The sequence below is a fragment of the Scyliorhinus canicula genome, chromosome 6 (genome assembly GCF_902713615.1).
Source record: "Scyliorhinus canicula chromosome 6, sScyCan1.1, whole genome shotgun sequence".
Taxonomy (NCBI): Eukaryota; Metazoa; Chordata; class Chondrichthyes; order Carcharhiniformes; family Scyliorhinidae; genus Scyliorhinus; species Scyliorhinus canicula.
Window position 1 is genome coordinate 85,287,935 of NC_052151.1, and position 17,396 is coordinate 85,305,330.

The window sequence follows — 17,396 nt, forward strand, 5'->3', positions numbered from 1 at the left end:
TGCCATTTACAAGTAAATAAACAGACTTCCTGACCACACAAGCTTTATTGAGATCAGTGTTGGCAGGCACATTGTAGAACTGAGTCCAAGATGTGGCTGCCACAGACTGTCAGGCCAATTTCTTTAAACACATTTTTGCAATCCAATAAAATGAACTTTCAGACATCCCTTGCCAAGTGAAATAAATGTGAAAAACGAAATGAAAATTTTACTGTAAAATAAACAATCCATTTGACAAGTTACAGGTGAATGGGGTGGTCCTGAAAGGCTATACACCATTTGTGAACCAATATGCAAATCGCAGCAATGGAGGGATCCCAATGTTTGCTCAGGAACGTTTGGTGGAAAGAACGGCAAAGGTAAGCTCAGGGCTTACTGTTTCTACTAACACATGCTGACTGTTTCATAATGGCAATGTGATGCTGTAACTTTGTATTTCTGGTGGAAATGCATGTTTTAACATAATCCAGAACAGTACCAATGAATTGCATTGTTTACTCCTGATCCTGCATCATAACGTTGTTTTAAAAAACAGTAGAATCCCTACAGCACAGAAAGAGGCCATTCAGCCCATTGAGTCTGCACCGACACTTTGAAAGACCACCCTACCTAGGTCCTATTCCCCGCCCTTTAACCTTACCCTAAGGGGTAATTTAGCATGTCCAATCCACCTAACCTACACATCTTTGTACTGGGGAGGAAACTGGAGCATTCAGAGGAAACCCTCACAGAAAGGAGAAAGTGCAAACTCCACACAGTCAACCAGGGAGGGAATTGAATCAGCGTCGTTAGCACTGTGAAGCAACAATGCTAACCACTGTGCTGCCGTGCTGCCCACCATTTTACGTGGCTTCAATAGACAAGGGTAAGTTAACTTACAAATTAGCTTCCGCTAGCTATCCCTGGGAGGTCCGGAGAAGCCAAGAGTTTCTTTGTACTGTCTGGTGGCTAATGCATGTTCAAATACACTTAAGAACTCTTACAACACCAGGTTAAAGTCCAACAGGTTTGTTTCAAATCACTAGCCAGCTCCATCCTCAGGTGAAGATACACTCATCATGGTATTCAATAGGAAATATCTCACCTAACAGTATCAGCTGGAGCTCACTGGTTCAGTGAGCTGAGTTTAAAGGTTGTGATTTCCTCTTGATGATCTATCTCCAAATTTAATTTCCACCAGTATCATGCGTCAGCCAATTTAATGAAGCAGGATGTGAACATTCCCAAGATGCGACTGGTTTGTTTGCTGTGATAGATGCCTGCTCACATTTTGATAGGGTAAATGTTTCAAAGGAACTCCTTTTACATTAAAGAAGGTATATTTATACAATATAGTGATGCTGGAAATGTTTATTTTATATTTACCATTATCATTTACGACCTGCTCCAGTATTCCAAATCTTGTGAATATTTTGTCTAACTTCTTAATGGTTTGTTCTGTCGTTGTGGATTTGATAATCAGTACTTCTGGCCATTAGTGTGCATCCACATCACTAGGAAAATGTATCCCTCAGCTTGTCCAGCAGAGTCTGTGTGTATTCTCTGCCATGGCTGTGTCAGTCATTCCCACCGAAGTAATGGTTACAGTGGTGGAGTGTTTCTTAGTTTTGTACCACTTTCTCTGCGATTTGAGCATCTAATCCGGGCCACCAGAACAACTTTTTTTTTTATAAATGTTTTTATTCTCCATTTTCACATTTTCCTTCAAAATTTGCACCCCACCCACAGACAGTAAACGGTAACAAATACAAAATCAATCCCCTTAACAATAACAACGATCCCATCCTCCCACAATCCCCAAACAACGGCCCACCTGTCAATATATGCATCCAATAAAACAAACTCTCCCCCGGTGGAAACAAAAAGAACAAAGGAGAAAAAGAAAAAAGGAGTCCGGGACCGCCCATGGTCACTGTAGAGTCTCCCGCCCACCCCCCCCCCCCCCCCCCCCCCCCACACTCAGCACCGTCCAACCTCTGAAAGAGTGCCGTACATGAACCCAAGAGTTGTAACACCCCCCCCCCCTCCAACTCCTCCCGTCCACTGCCTCTTGTAAAACTCTTCCCCCCAACCTCGGTTCCTTCCCCCCAACTTTCCACCCCGGCTAGACCACTCGGACCCTGTTCTGCCAGGCTCCGATGGCCGCAGCCTCTCCCCCCACCTCACTCCCGTTCACTGGCCGGTTTAAACCGGCCAGCGCGGAGGCCCCCACCCGGGTCCCTTTCCCCCTTGCCCGGCCCTAGGAAAGCCCAGAAATCCCCTTTTAGCACACAAACCCCGCATATCCACCTACACCCCAAAGATCGCTCACTTCGAGTGAAAGTCCCATCACTTCCCTTGTTCAAATATATACAACATTGGCTCCTTTAGCCCACACACCCGCACGCAGTGCACCTTGCTAATGTACAGTGCCCTCTTCACCCGGTTGAAAGCAGCCCGCCTCCTCGCCAGCTCCACCGTAAAGTCCTGGTATACACGTATACCAGCTCCAGCCAACTGCACCACCCGCTTCTGCTTGGCCCAGCACAGGACCTTCTCCTTCACACTGTACCTATGGAAGCACAGAGTCACTATCCTTGGCGGCTCACTCGCCTTTGGCACAGGCATCCACAACCGATGAGCCCGATCCAGTTCATATCGGGAGGGATCCTCCCCCTCCCCCAATAGTTTTGCCAATGTGGTGAATTATAAATACTAATAATCCACACTATATTGTACAACATGTGTTGAGCCTGTATATTGTATTGGATCACGTGTAGTTGCGCGGCTGTATCCATAGGGGGAGATGAGGAGCTTGTACTGGGCTCCACCCTTGGCTCCACCCATGGCTCCTCCCCTTAACCGGAAGTATAAAGGTTGATGCTGAGAGCCTGCCTGCCAGTTCATCTGGAGTTCATCTCGTCACAGGCAGGCTCTGTTGTAAGACGATTAAAACCACTGTTCACTTCTAACCACGTGTCGCGTGAATTGATGGTCTCATCAGCCAGCATCGCAGCAAAATACTCAGTCGGCCTCGGCCCTTCAACTCTTTTGGGCAGCCCCACAATCCTCAAATTCTGATATCTGGATCTGTTTTCCAGGTCTTCTATTTTTCCTCGCAGATCCTTGTTAATCTTCATCACCTTCCGCATCTCCTTCCCCATCGACGTAAGTTGATCACCATGCTGCAATAATGTCTCCTCCACTTCCTTCAGCACCTCCCCTTGCTTCTGCACCTCTGCCACTGCGCTCGCCAACGCCATCGTCACCGGGAAAATCGCCTCCTCGACCAGCACACTCAAAACCTCCCTCATCTCCTTCCTCATTGTCTCCATGTATTTTGTAAACTGCCTTTCGAATTCCGCAGCCATTACCTTAGTTATTTCTTCAGCCGTAAGCAATGTGGCCTCCGCTGGTGCTCCAGCCTCCATTTTCCTTGGTGACCCCACGGTGACCTTTCTATCTCCCCGACGGACTTTCAGCTGTTTTCACAGCCGTTTTTGTACTGATCCTCGACATATCCCTTCCCTGTGCTTTCTCCAGACCTATACTGCCTTCGCTGCTCCTAGGACCAGGCGTCAATACCCGACAATGCCATTCCCAAACGGGAGCCCTCCAACGCATGGCTGCCTCCCACCCGCCATCACCAGAAGTCCCCCCCTGGCCACCAGAATAACTGCATGCCAATTCCTTCATCCTCATCAGGATGTCCCTTATGCAATTGGTCAAGGAATTTGTTACATAAGCATGGAGGAATAATAACAGATTCCCCATAATAGAACTCCATTCTGTACTGTGAACTCAATCTTTGTGTGATGTAGGGCTCAAGGTCTGGATTTTTCCAATAAACACCTGACCGTTCCTTTTTGGACCATGCTCATCACCTTCTCCATCACTGGATCGGCTCTTGTATATCTCTGTACTTGAGATGAAGTCACAGGTACATTATCCACAAGTGAGAAATACAGGGGGCTGGATTCTCTGCCGGCGGGATGCTGTTTTGCCGGCAGCCGGGGAGTTTCCTGACGGCGTGGGGCTGCTCCACAATGGGAAACCCTATTGACCAGCCGGCTTAACAGAGTATCTTGCCGGCAGGGTGAAACAGAAATGTGGCACGGCAGGACGGAGAATCCAGCCCAGAGTGTTGATGAAATGTTCTTCAGGTTCTTGCCTGATTTGTAACAGCAATCTTGATGAAGCATCAGCTTGTTGCTCTGACTTGCGATTTTAGATGTCATACGTGTGTGCTAATAGTATCTAGTTGCTAGCTGCTAAAGAAGGAATACCTTTATATAGCCCAAAGATTATCATCATGGGTTGATGATACGTTAAAAGAGTAAAATTACGACAATAAATGTAGTGATACCCCGAAAATGATGCTCAGAGCCTATTTTTCTAGCAGAGTATAATTTGTTTGTGCAGTAGTAAATGTTAGTGAAGCAAATGCTATCGGTCACTCTTCTCCAGAAGGCATAATTTGCAAGTAAACTGCACCAATTCCATAGCGTGACACATTGCTAGCAAGTTGGAACTTCAGCTTGGGGTTGTAGTGAACCAACATCTGTACGACTTCTGTAAGGCATCTTTTACCTCATTGTACGCTCTTTCGCATTCTTCTGACCAATGCCATACCTGTGGTTTGGCACATAACAAGATGTGTAGAGGCTTCGATCGTGTTGCTAAGTTCTGCACAAATTTACCATAATAACTGATCAATTCTAAAAAGGATCTAAGTTGTGTCACAGTTGTGATGTGGTGCTTTTAAGGTTGTTGTTATCTTCTTTGGCTCCTTGTGCAAGCCATCTTTATCAGTGATGTGACCCAGGTAATTTATGGATGACTTGAAAAAGTCGCACTTTTCCTTTTTATCTCTGAGATCATGGTTCTGTAAACGCTTCAGAGTAGCTTCCAAATTCTTCAAGTGTTCCTGTTCACGTGAAGCAGTGATGAGACTGTCATCTAAATAACGCACCCCATTTAGCCCACACAGAATTTGATCCATGGATCTCTGAGAAATAGCATGAGCAGATATTATTCCAAAAGGAGGTCTTCTGGAATGAAACAAACCTTAGTGTGTCACGGTGGTGAGTTGAGACTATGATTTCGCAGCCATATTCATTTGTAAATATGCCTGTGATAGATCAATTTTACTGAATTTCTGCCCTCCAGAAAGTTCAGCAAACAAGTCTTCAATCAACAGCAGTGGATAGTGACCTGCGCACAATACTGGATGAACAGTTGTTTTAAAATCTTCACATATTCTCACTGAGCCATCACATTTCAATACAGGAACCTTTGGTGTTGCTCAATCACTTGTAGCAACTGATTCAATAACTCTTGTTTGGACTAGCCTTTCTAGCTCTTCTTTGACTTTTGGCCTGATGGCGTATGGCATGGTTCTAGCTTTGAGACATTTTTGGCTTTTGTGCACTATTTAGCTTGATTCGTAGTTGCACCAACTCCAGTCACTGAGCCTAGTGAATCATTGAACACCTTATCCTACTTCTCCAGAAGTTCTTGTTGCATATCCATGGTTTTGGAGAGGTTTTCTGAGCCCAATATGCCTGGGCACTATGGCCCTTTTTGCCATCGTTCTTGCACTTATTTTGTCTACTCCAGCATTCCCCCGCTGAGTGGTCCAACCTGTGTGTACTGTGTATACCGGTGACAAGGCAGCCTTGTTCCGTGTGGTATCCACTTTCTAGATCTTTGCTCCATCGCCAATCTGTGAAACTTCTTTTGTTTCTATTTCTATAGACGTGGCAACAACCACAGCAGCTTTGAGAGTTAAATCGCTTACAGTAAAAAGCTTCCTCTGAATAGCTTCACTGCAAAGTCCACAAACCAGCCTATCACGAGGTATCATCAAGTGCACCAAACTCGCAGCATTTTGCTAACCTTTTTTAAGGTTGCTACAAATTGTAAACTACTCCCACCTTCTTCCAGAATATGGTAGTCAAACCTGACCCTTTCTGTAATTAACAACGGTCTAGGTAAGAAATGCCCTCCTTTAGGACTCGTCTCATCTGGTGTTTCTGGGTGAAACATGTTTTGTAGCAGCTTAAATGTTTTATGCCCAACCAAACTGAGAAACTTTGCAACCTTTAGGTCCTCCGGAGTTTGATTTGCTATGAGATATATTGGAATCTTTCCTCGTGTGTTCCAAGTCTCACAGTTTCCCGCCATTCTGGATCCCGGCTCCTAGGGTCTATACTTCAACCTACTTCCTCCCTTCAATTCATTTGGATGTGTGGAACAAGCAATTCCTATTCACAATGTGGATTAGAAACTTTTTTCTTTGCCCGACTGTGGTTCCTGACTTTTTCCCGAATAGTGGTCTGTAGTGTCGGAAGACTTCTGAATCCCTGTTCCCGCAGCCTGTTTAGCTTTACCAAGTGCACTGCCCTGTAGCCCAGACTCTACCCACTTCTATGGCAAGCAAGTTCTCAAACTGTAGTTCTTCTTGCTCATGGTTGCGTTCCATTATATTCCTGAAAGCTTTCGCATTGGTAGCTTGCTTTGCCCTATGCATGTGTGACTCAGATCCTGTGTTTCTGTCTTTGCCCTTGATGCCCTCTCCACTGTTTTTGTTGATGACTTTTTCTTTCTGCAATTTTGTTTTCTTGCCTCAATCCTCGGTCGCCAGTTTTCTCTTTTCTTCCATCTCTGCGTTTGCTGCAAATGGAAAGGTTATGGAGGTGCCCACACTCTGGGTTCTTTCAAACACGATGAGAGGTTTTATTAAGAGGTGTTACTCATACAATCTAAGATGAAGAACTGCCGAAGCCTGAAAAACACTCTGCTGATGTCAGTGCAGATTACATGACTCTTCACCAGCAGGGATGTATTCTCTGATACATCTATGTATAAAAAGAAAATCAGAAATAGTGTATGATTCAATGGTTAAATAGATAATCTAGACGCAAGTACAAGATGATACTCATACCTGGGCAAATTTATATTTTCTACCCTTTCTGTGCATTTATTTAACATGGTCTTAAATAGTTGAAAAAGTTTCCCTCTCTTCAACAAGGCTGAACTCCCCTGGTGCCTTATAAGTGGGGACTACCTGATAATCTCTTGGCTGTTCTAAGCATGCATGCACCACCAACCACCCCCCCCCCCCCCCCCCCCCCCGGTCAGCCAGCAAGCCCAATTTGGACCGCATATATGTGTCGGCTGAAATAGGTAAATCATTGGGAGCTTTGTCTGAATTACCCGAAAACATAAAGAAACTGGAACTTTTCCTTTGAGATATTAAAAAGATCAGATGGTCAGATCCATGGAGATCCGTGCTCTGCAAAAGGAAAAGTCTCAATGAGCCAAATAGCCTTTATTTTGTGCTTCCATACATTCTTACTTAATGACTGAACATTTGATATTTTACAGCGAGTAAAAGAAATCGAAAATGCTGAGAAAGTACAAGAAAAATCAATTTCTCATGTAAGTATTTCCAACATCTTCATTGTTAAGAAATGTATTTTCCAAATGTTAGTATTTTACACTGGGTCAGGCTGTGCCCTTCGGTGTTAATGGCAGTGGTAATTATGTACTAGTCCAAAAAGAGTGAACTTTATGACAATATTCACAAAGCAATTTTTAAACTCCAGTTTTATCTATGTTCTGGTTCGCAAATGCCAGCCAACAATTCCCATCCATGAGGGAGGATGTGGGACATGTTCACAGGACTATGTCAATGTCACACTGCAAGATATGTGAGCATGTTCTGGATTCGACCTCAGACGCTCATTTTATTCATAGGATCTCCATCATTGTTCTGTAAATCTTGCCTGGTTAAGATAAGGAAAATTTCTGGATATACTGTGATCAAACGTAAATTAGGAGGAGCTAGATTAAATTCAATTGATTTATCGTCCTACGTGGCCCAGCAATCTTTTGTGTTTGCTGTGTTAGATCCCTCACTATTCTACTGACACTGTTAACTTCTAGAGAGGTTTGTCTGTTACTTACTATCTAAAGTAAAACATTTGAAGGCAAACGACTTGCATGGAATAAAACCAAAAATATCTAAAGCTAATCAGATTTTTTTCATGAGATTTTTCTTTTAAAGGACAATCTAAGGACAATCAACAGAGAACAAATTGTGTGTTTTTTTGCAGTTACCGAGAGAGGAAGATGTTAAGAATCACATATTTTTATTTTGTACTGATGACCAGAGTAATAAAGGATTGAATAGATGCGCCACAGGAATTAAGAGGGAAGCAGTATTTTCACAATGCAAGAGCAACTACACGAACATTGGTAAGGAAAGTGGAAAATGTACTTTGAATCCTTCTAGATAGCCAAAATGCACTGTAGCTGTGGTATAAAGTAGTGTTTTTCAAACTTTTTTTCCCGGGATCCCCTTTTGACGAGCTGACCTGCAGGACCATCGCCGGCCAACCTTCACGACACATGCCACATTCGCTTACCTTTAATGCGAAAGGGAAGCCTGCTTGGTCCTCATGATTTCACTCAAATCAGGTTGACAGGAGAGGGCAATGTGCATATCAGGTGCAGACTTCAACCAGTTCCTTTGTGCCATTTTCATCTTTTTGAGAAGGGAAAATCCAACCTCGCACATGTAGGTCGTTGTGAAGGGAAATAGCAACAAAATGCTTGTTTTACTGAGCATCGGATACTCCTGGGAGATGCTACTCCAGAATGTTGACAACCTTATGCGCTTTTGTTTTTAATGTGCAGTTCAGATACACAATGTAGTCTTTTCATTTAGAGTCAGCGGTAAGTTATTGACTGACTCTCAGGTCTCAACCTCAAAAATAATTTTTTCACCCACTACTTCTCTTTCAAAGTCTGAAACTTCCCTGCATTCAAAAACATTGGGCGCGATTCTCCGACCCCCATGCCGGGTGGGAGAATCGCGGGAGTGCCGGGCGATTCCCGCCACGCCACCCTAGCACCCGCACGCGATTCTCCCACCCCCCCCCCCAAAACGGGGTGCCGGGTTTTACGACAGGCCGCTCGGAGAATCGCCGCTCGCCGTTTCTAACGGTCGAGCGGCGATTCGCCGGCCTGGATGGGCCGAGCGGCCAGCCCAATCCGACCGGTTCACCCCTGCGCCAACCACACCTGGTCGCTGCCGGCGTAAACAGTGCGCGAACGCTGCGTGTGCGGCCTGTGGGAGGGGGGCGGGGGGAGAGGGAGGATCGAGCACCAGGGGGGTGCTCAGGAGGGGTCTGGCCCGCGATCGGTGCCCACCTATCGGCGGGCCGGCGTCTCTAAAGGACGCACTCTTTTTCCTCCACCGCCCCGCAAGGTCAATCCTCCATGTCTTGCGGGGCACCCGCGGGGAGGATGGCAACCGCGCATGCGCGGGTTGGCGCCGGCCAACCTGCGCATGCGTGGGTGATGTCATTTAAGCGCGCCGGCCGCGTCATTTATGCGGCGCCGCTTTGACGCGGGCGGCAAGGCCCGGCACGTGAAATTGGCGCGGCGCCGCTCCTAGCCCCCTGGGGGTGGGAGAACAGGGGGCGAGGAGCGGCCTCCGACACCGGAGTGAAACACTCTGGTTTTCACTCCGGCATCGGCCTTAGTCTCCCGGTGGGAGAATCGCGCCCATTGGCTTTGCATCCTTATTTGCATTAACACAATTGACAAAACAATCACTCAAGAAATTATGTTTATTTTTCTTTGTTCCCGAATTACGTTTCTTCTTTGTAGGCTGTTAGCCAGAGGCACTGGAGCTCTTTACAGAGCTAAGACTAGCACTGCTCTGTCCTGCCCAGGATTCTACTCTCTCCAACAGATCTCTCCAGCAGGTTCAGTTGTGAGATCCTGTACTGTATGTACACTGCCTAATTGTGTCTCTGGCCATCTCTTTCCTGTAACAAAATGCTCCATCTTCACAGTCAGCAACCAGCAGCTAGAAAATGGAAGAAGCCCTCCTCTGTGGTTTGGCACCAAAGCACGTACATATAGGGTGCTTGGTGCAAAGTATATGTGACGAGCACGTGACCTCCTCATTGCTGCCTTTTGTGGCAGGAAGTCTGCCCACAGCCTCATTTTCTTCCCATTTAAAAGGTGGTAGTGGCTGCCATTCTCAATAAAAATGCCATGAGTTGCCATTGGCTACTTCTCCCCAATTGAGACCACCGTGGGAATGCCCCTCCTGACACCTGCCCGCAATCCACCCACAGGTCGCGACTCGCACTTTGAAAAACCCTGGTATAGAGCATACCAGTGATCCCATGAGGGATAGGTAGTAGCAACACAGTCTATCTGAATGGAGCATTTCATGGGAATGTGGGCAAACCCATCCTTCTCAACGCTGGGCCAGTTAGAACCTCAGCATATAGTAACAGTTGGTGTTTGATAACTGAGGGTTACAAACAGCTAACTGCAAACAGTGGCACATAAAGGTGGCTATTGAGATGAGAGGGGTGCTGGATATATTTTTCCACCTTTTATCTAGAGGGTTATGTCCCTGCAGACACGGGGCGGAATTCTCCACTCCTGGGAAAAATCGGGAAGGCCATCGTGAACTCGGCCGAGTTTCACGACGGCCTCGGAGGCCGCTCCTCTCACCGTATTCACCCCCACCCGGGGGGCTAGGAGCGGCGCTCCGTTATTCTCGGCCGCCGGGCCTTGACGCTTGCCGATAATGACGCGACGGCGGCGCCCGTGTGACATCAGGCGCGCATGCGCAGGTTGGTCGGCTCCAACCCGCGCATGCGCGGCTGACGTTACGGTGGCTGACAGCTCAAACCCACGCATGCGTGGTGGCCGCCTTCCCCTCCGCTGCCCTGCAAGATGTGGTGGCTTGATCTTGCGGGGCGGTGGAGGGGAAAGAGTGCGTCGCTTTGAGACGCCGGCCCGATGATCGATGGGCACCGATCGCGGGCCAGTCCGCTCCCGAGCACGGCCGTGGTGCTCACTCCCCTCTCCGCCCCCCACAAGCTTCAAACAGGCCTTTGGCGCCCATGTTCATGACGGCAGCGACCAGGTGTGGTTGGCGCCGTCGTGAAACGGTCGCGAACAGCAGGCCGCTCGGCCCATCCGGGGCGGAGAATCGCCGGTCGCTGTGAAAAGCGGTGAGCGGCGATTCTTCCGAGCCGGGGGGGGGGAGGGGGGGATCGCGGTGGGCGCCAGGGGTGTGTGAAATGAGTCACCCGGCCCTCCCACGATTCTCCCACCCAGCGTGGGGAGCGGAGAATCGCGCCCACGGTCTGTTTTTGATTTCCAGATAAAGTGGAAGGTTACTTGGATGACCACTATGAAACTGGGCTATTGGGGAAGAGACCATTGTCCAACTCCATCTGGATTTTGCCTTTGCAATAAAGATCTGGAAAGAGATGCAGTGGTTTTTAATCAAGGTTTATCTGAGCAGGACTCTGTGTTCTATGGGCTGTTCCCACGGATGTACACGAACATAGACATCAAATGCAGCTGGAAGACCATCGACTTCATAAAAGATGCTCTTTGGTCTACTGAAGCTTGCTGGTCTTCCAGTGAAAAGAGGCCTTGTGCTGGTGTTGCAGACTGGATATTCCAAGATCGAGGACTACATACTGAGGGACACAGTAAAGTTTTGGGCAACGTCGCCAAGGCAAAATGGAGAAATGTCATTGTCTAAAGCCTTTCTGCCATAGTGCATAGGGAATGGAAATTGGGTAAAACCCCTTGGGCTGCATGTTTGACATATGTTTGGCCTAATATGTATATCCGTATATAATGAATATTGTAAAGTTTAACTTCAGTTGTAAATTGTGAGTAACATACAGTATTGGAAGAATCTGGTATGATTTTGCACCTTACGTAATGTCAATTTTGAATTGTCATGCAATGTACTTGAATGCATTTTATGAATAAAGTATATTTTTTGGGAAAAATGCAGTTCAGAGAAGGACGAACGGGTTGCCTTGTGAAGAAAGGTTGAGCAGGTTGGGCCTATAGTCACTGGAGTTTAGAAGGATGAGAGGTTATGTAATTAAAACCAATAAAGATTCGGAGAGGGCTGACCAGGTAGATGCTAAGAGGATGTTTCCTATCATGGTACAATCTAGAACTAGGCTGCACGGTTTAGAAATAAATAGTTCCCACTAAAGACTGAGGTGAGGGGAAATTAATTATTCTCTGCGAGTCATTAGTCTTTGGAATTCTTTTCCCCTGGGAGTAGTGGAGGCTGGGTCATTTAATATATTCAATGCGGAATTATACATATTTTTGATTGACAAAGGAGTCAAGAATTTTGTGGGACAGGCAAGTGTAATGAAGATCGTAATCAGATCAGCTCTGCCAAATGGCAGAGCAGGTTCGAGGAGCCAAATGGCCTATTCCTGCTCCTATTTCTTATGCTCTTATACACCACTTTATCCGTACAGATTGTCCCCCAAATTACAGTGGAATTGATTAAAACTATTCTGATATCACAGCGAATTTCTTAGGCCTTTTGTAATGCCCTGTCTCTACCCTAGCTAAAATAGTACTTTATAAAACAACTCTCACCCACTGTACTTATTAAAATCACTTTTGAATTTCCTGATTAGAAGACATCGGTCTTCTCAAAGATGCCACCAGGAAGTAAAGGAGTAGATGACCAAACAGTGATGTGATTTCTCCAAGATTGGCATTGAAGATAGGGAGCGATTTGCTTACAGTCATGTAAAAAGCAGCACTTTTCTCTAGCAATTTTCAATTGTGATGATCATTTTGTGGTTCTCGTTTAGTTTACCTCAATCCTGTTGAAAAGTTCCTTGCATTTAGTCATACAAAGAATTAAAACTCTACAATCCCCACAAGGTCTCCAGAAATAGTCAGAATTTGATTTGAACTGGAATCCAAACTGTGCATCGGTAAGAAACAATACCAGTAAAAAAACAATAGCCTATGGGCGAAATTCTCCCAAAACGGGAGAAATCGTAAAACTGCCGTAAAACCCGGGCGGGTTATACGGCAGCGCGCCCCTTCCCGACGGGGGACCGATTCTGGTCCCCCGTCGGGGCTAGCAGCCCGACGTCGGAGGCTCCGACAAGTCGGGCTTAACGAAAATCGTTAAGCCCGCTTGCCGGAGTTAGCGCCGGCTGACGCGTCATATGACGTCAGCCGCGCATGCGCAGGTGGGAAGACTCCACCCGCGCATGCGCGGGTGACGTCATCGCGTTTTTGCGCGAAACCCGCGCATGCGCGGGCCGGGTTGCCCCTCAGCCGCCCCGCGTATTGATACTGCGGGGCGGCGGAAGGACAAATAGTGCGCGGGCATCGGGCCCGCTGCCCGCGATCGGTGCCCACCGATCGCGGGCCCATGGCACCCTTGGCACGGCCGTGGTACTGCCGTGCCAATCGGTGCCATGGTTATTTTTTGCGAGTTTGTCACGACGTTTTTACGAACGGCAGGACCAGGTGTGTTTGCCGTTCGTAAAAAGGTCGTAAAGGGCTGGGACTTCGGCCCATCTAACAGCTGAGAATCGCTGCCGGCCGTAAAAAAACGGCGGCAGCGATTCTTGTCGGGATTTCGGCGGGGGGGGGGGGGGGGGGGGGGGGGAATAGCGGGAGGGCGTCAAAAAAGTCGGGAAGGCCCTCCCCCTATTCTCCCACCCGTCGTGGGGGGGGGGGGGAGAATTTCGCCCTATTTGCTTTCCATGTTATATTGAAGGAAGTCAACTCATCCATTGCTTGAAGCCACAAAACAAATTATAGCGGACAAAGCTGCGGAAACCGGAGTAATGCTAGCTCAATAAATAAATAACCATGATCATATGTTTATGTAATGTATTACTTTGAAATTAGTCTGAAAGATATGTACAGCTTATTGTTCCATCAGGTTTCAGGAATTATTTTGATACAAACTTGCCAGACTAATTGCAATTACTTCAAAAAGTGTATTTTCCAAATAGGAATTTACAATAAGATTCAAATAGAAATACCAAATAAAACAAATGATAGGAATAACAGTTTTGTTAGATAAAATCTCTGAAGCACAAGTCCAAGCTGGTTCTGTGTCACTCAAATATCAATGACTTCCACTTTTCACTGCAATATTCCAGTGGACTTTTAGAAGCGTGTGCCCAGCTTTCATTAGTCAAATTGTAGACCATGACTAGCTGTGGAAAAATATTGTTATTTCTGTGTTCTACGAATGTTTTCAAAGGACTGGTCCAATAAAAATAATTTCTTGAAATTTCAGTAAGTGTTCGAACACCACCACCCAGTTCCACTCTCACGCCCTCTTCTTCCACCCCCACGCCCTCTTCTTCCACCCCCCCCCCCACCCCCCAACCCATCCATGGCTCAAGTCAGGATTTCACCTTTGAAGCAGGTTAAGGTTGCACCACACCAAAATTGCACACCAATTGTACAATAGTGGAAAATCTAAGGTATTATCTATAACATATTTATAGATTAATAGGTGTCTACCAAAGTTAAAGACAATGTAATATAAAAACATTGGGCGTAATTCTCCGCAAGGCCCGACGCCGTCGTGAAACCTGGAGAGGTTCACGATGGCGTCGGAAGCCTCTCCCGGCCCCTATTCTCCCCTACCCGGGGGGATAGGCGGGCCTTACCGGGAAACTCGGCGGCCGGGCCTTGTCCCTGGCTTCAAGGCCCGCACGCCGAGAATGATGCCGTGGCGGAGCCTGACATCAGCCGCGCATGCGCGGGTTGGACAGCTCAAACCCGCGCATGCGCGGTTGCCGTCTTTCCCCTCAGCCGCCCCGCAAGACGTGGCGGCTTGATCTTGCGGGGGGGCGGAGGGGAACGAGTGCGTCCCCTTGGACACCGATCACGGGCCAGCCCCCAGGCGAGCACGTTCGTGGTGCTCGATCCCCAATCCACCCCCCCCAGGCCCCACACTTACCTGGCGCGCCATGTTCACGACGACAGCGGCCAGGTGTGGTTGCTGCCGTCGTGAACAGGTCGGGAACGGCAGGCCGCTCGGCCCATCCGGGTCGGAGAATCGCGGGCGGCTGTGAAAAACGGCGGCCCACGTTTCTCCGAGCGGCGTGTCGGAAAAGCGGACACGCCATTTGGGGGGGGTGGAGGAATAGCGGGAGGTGCGGGAGCGGACTTTCCGCTATTCTCCCACCCATTGTGGTTGCGGAGAATCGCGGCCATTATCTGTTAAGTATGTGGGACAAATGTTAAGTATTTCCATCCATAACAATTTATCCTGCCTTCATTATCTTTGGCCACAATATACATTGTGAACTTTGGCTTATGTTTCTGCAAGGTACAGCACTATATGTTGTGCCAATCAATGAATATAGCAATTGTTTCAATGGCCAAGCTTTCCATTTTAGGCTTTTGAGTCACAGATGGTTCCAGGCTCGTGTCTCAAGAAAATGTTTGGAGGTGGAGCTGATTCCATGTTTCTTTCCAAAGATGACTCAGCCTGGCCGAGGTTCTGTTGCTGTCAGAGTTCTGTCCAAGCCATATTGCAATGAAATATTATACCCAGGAACTTCTCTCTGTTGGCCCCGATTAGTTTTGACAACAGCTCAATTCTCACATCCCGTTTCTTGTGCTTGATTCTTTTGGAGAATGGCTGAAATGTAACTTTTGGGGGGCTAATTAGAGCCGAGTACAGGGATATTGGTTCCTCTGGATCATCCAGACACCAATGGCTCTTTCCTGAGGCTTTTCCAGAACTCAGGGGATATCAATGGTGATGTCCTCAGAAAACTCAGAGTAAACCCCTGCCCTTTTTTCAAGTATTGATATTTCATTGGCATAAATGAGGAAGAGAGGGCTGAGTATCAAGCCATGGACAAACCCTGGCAGAAATTGCTGTTCACTACTCTGGCACCATTCTTGTGCAATGCTAGGAGATTCCACTCACTGAGAATGTCAAGGTGGATTATGGCAATCCAAACCTCAATATTTCAGGTAATGATGTATTTGTTTATGGTACCAGTTAAAAATTAAGGAATGTATATTGTTTCACAGGTGCTTTCGCAGAGGGCTTAATTCATGATAAAAGTTCAAAATGTGATTCACCTCTGGCAAGCAATGAAAGGTGAGAAAAGAGAACTCAGATTGAAAGTACAGGTTCAGTATAAAATGCAGCAAACTCTAGTTAGGAGGATAGTGTCATTTTATTTTAACATTTCCCTTCACCTGCGATCGATAACTGATCAGTTCCTTCTTTGAGCTGCTTTTTAATTGTCTGACAATGAATACAGTATAAACTCCCTGAATGCGATTAAGAGATATTTGAGTGGGCTATTACAGCACAGAGCAACCTATGAAAATAAGAAAATTAATATTTGATTTGTCCAGTGTTACCCGTTGAAACTTGATGGGGAATAATAATCTTGAGACTGCAGATTGTGAATTCAGACTTTCAAATAGGACGATGTATTTTTTAATATATGTTTGTTTACATTTTAATATTGATGGTACATCATGTCGTGTGAATACACTATGACATTATGTGTTTCCCAATCAGGACTCCCACCACAGCATGTTTCCAATCAAATTATAACAGAAAGCAGTGTAGAGATAAATAGAAACGGGTGACGGTGAAGGAGTGGAATGTCACTGGACTAGTAATCCAGAAACCATTGTCCTGGGAAAACAGGTTCACATTCTTGTGGCTGGTGGAAATTAAATTCAATTACTTAATTGAAATCTAATCTTAGTAATGGTGCCATGGAAACTATCGGTCATCATAAAGCCGTGTCTGTTCACTAATGCCCATTAGGGAAAAAAAATCTGACCGACATGTGACTACTGACCCACAGAAATGTGGTTGAATCTTAATTGTCCTCTGAAATAGCCTAGAAAGCCCATGGATTAGAGATGGCCAACAACAATGGTTGGTCGTGCCAGCAACACCAACGTCTGAAAAATAATTTTTAAAACTGTCAATACTGGAAGTCTGAAATAAAACCAGAAATGAATGGAAATAGAGCGGATCCAATAATATTGACAGGCCTGCTGGGTATTTTCAACACTACTTTATTTTGGAGTAGGATCAGCATTTAATCAGGCTCTCATTCACTACATGATAAGTTCATGATTTAGCTACTTATTTAGAGTGGAAGCCAAGTAATGGCTCAATATTTCCCACAGAAACGAGCAATTTATCATCCAGATAGAGAGCGGTGTGGCAGGAAATAACAATTTTTCATCCATACAAACAGGACTATGCTCTTTGTTTTAAATAGGTGCTTACTTCCTAGTTGATTCTGGCATAATAAATCATGTTTTATTTCTAAAGAGGGTACAAAATTAATATATCAAAACTCTAAAACCACCAGCTGCAAAACAGGTTGCATAACTGGAAAGAAGGTCATGTCTGCTTAGTCCTTGTATCAAGTCTGGCACACTCGCATAATAAACAGCGATGTACCTCATTTCCTTTTTCATGAGTGGTGTTTAGAAATTAAAACCTGGTTAAAGTTGTGAATTTTCAAGTTATTAATTGTGGTTTTAATAAATTGAACTTGAGTGTTATC

At 46.2% G+C, this 17,396-nt stretch overlaps 1 protein-coding gene across 1 annotated transcript in view; it reads left to right on the forward strand.

The window, feature by feature from the left end:
* LOC119967280 overlaps nt 1–17,396 on the forward strand; it is a 304,394-nt gene that overhangs the window by 285,571 nt on the left and 1,427 nt on the right. Inside the window, exons 22-25 of the mRNA XM_038799603.1 lie at nt 246–359; nt 7,369–7,422; nt 8,100–8,241; nt 15,883–15,952. Coding sequence (XP_038655531.1) covers nt 246–359; nt 7,369–7,422; nt 8,100–8,241; nt 15,883–15,952 — 380 coding nt within the window. The remainder of the gene's footprint in view (nt 1–245; nt 360–7,368; nt 7,423–8,099; nt 8,242–15,882; nt 15,953–17,396) is intronic.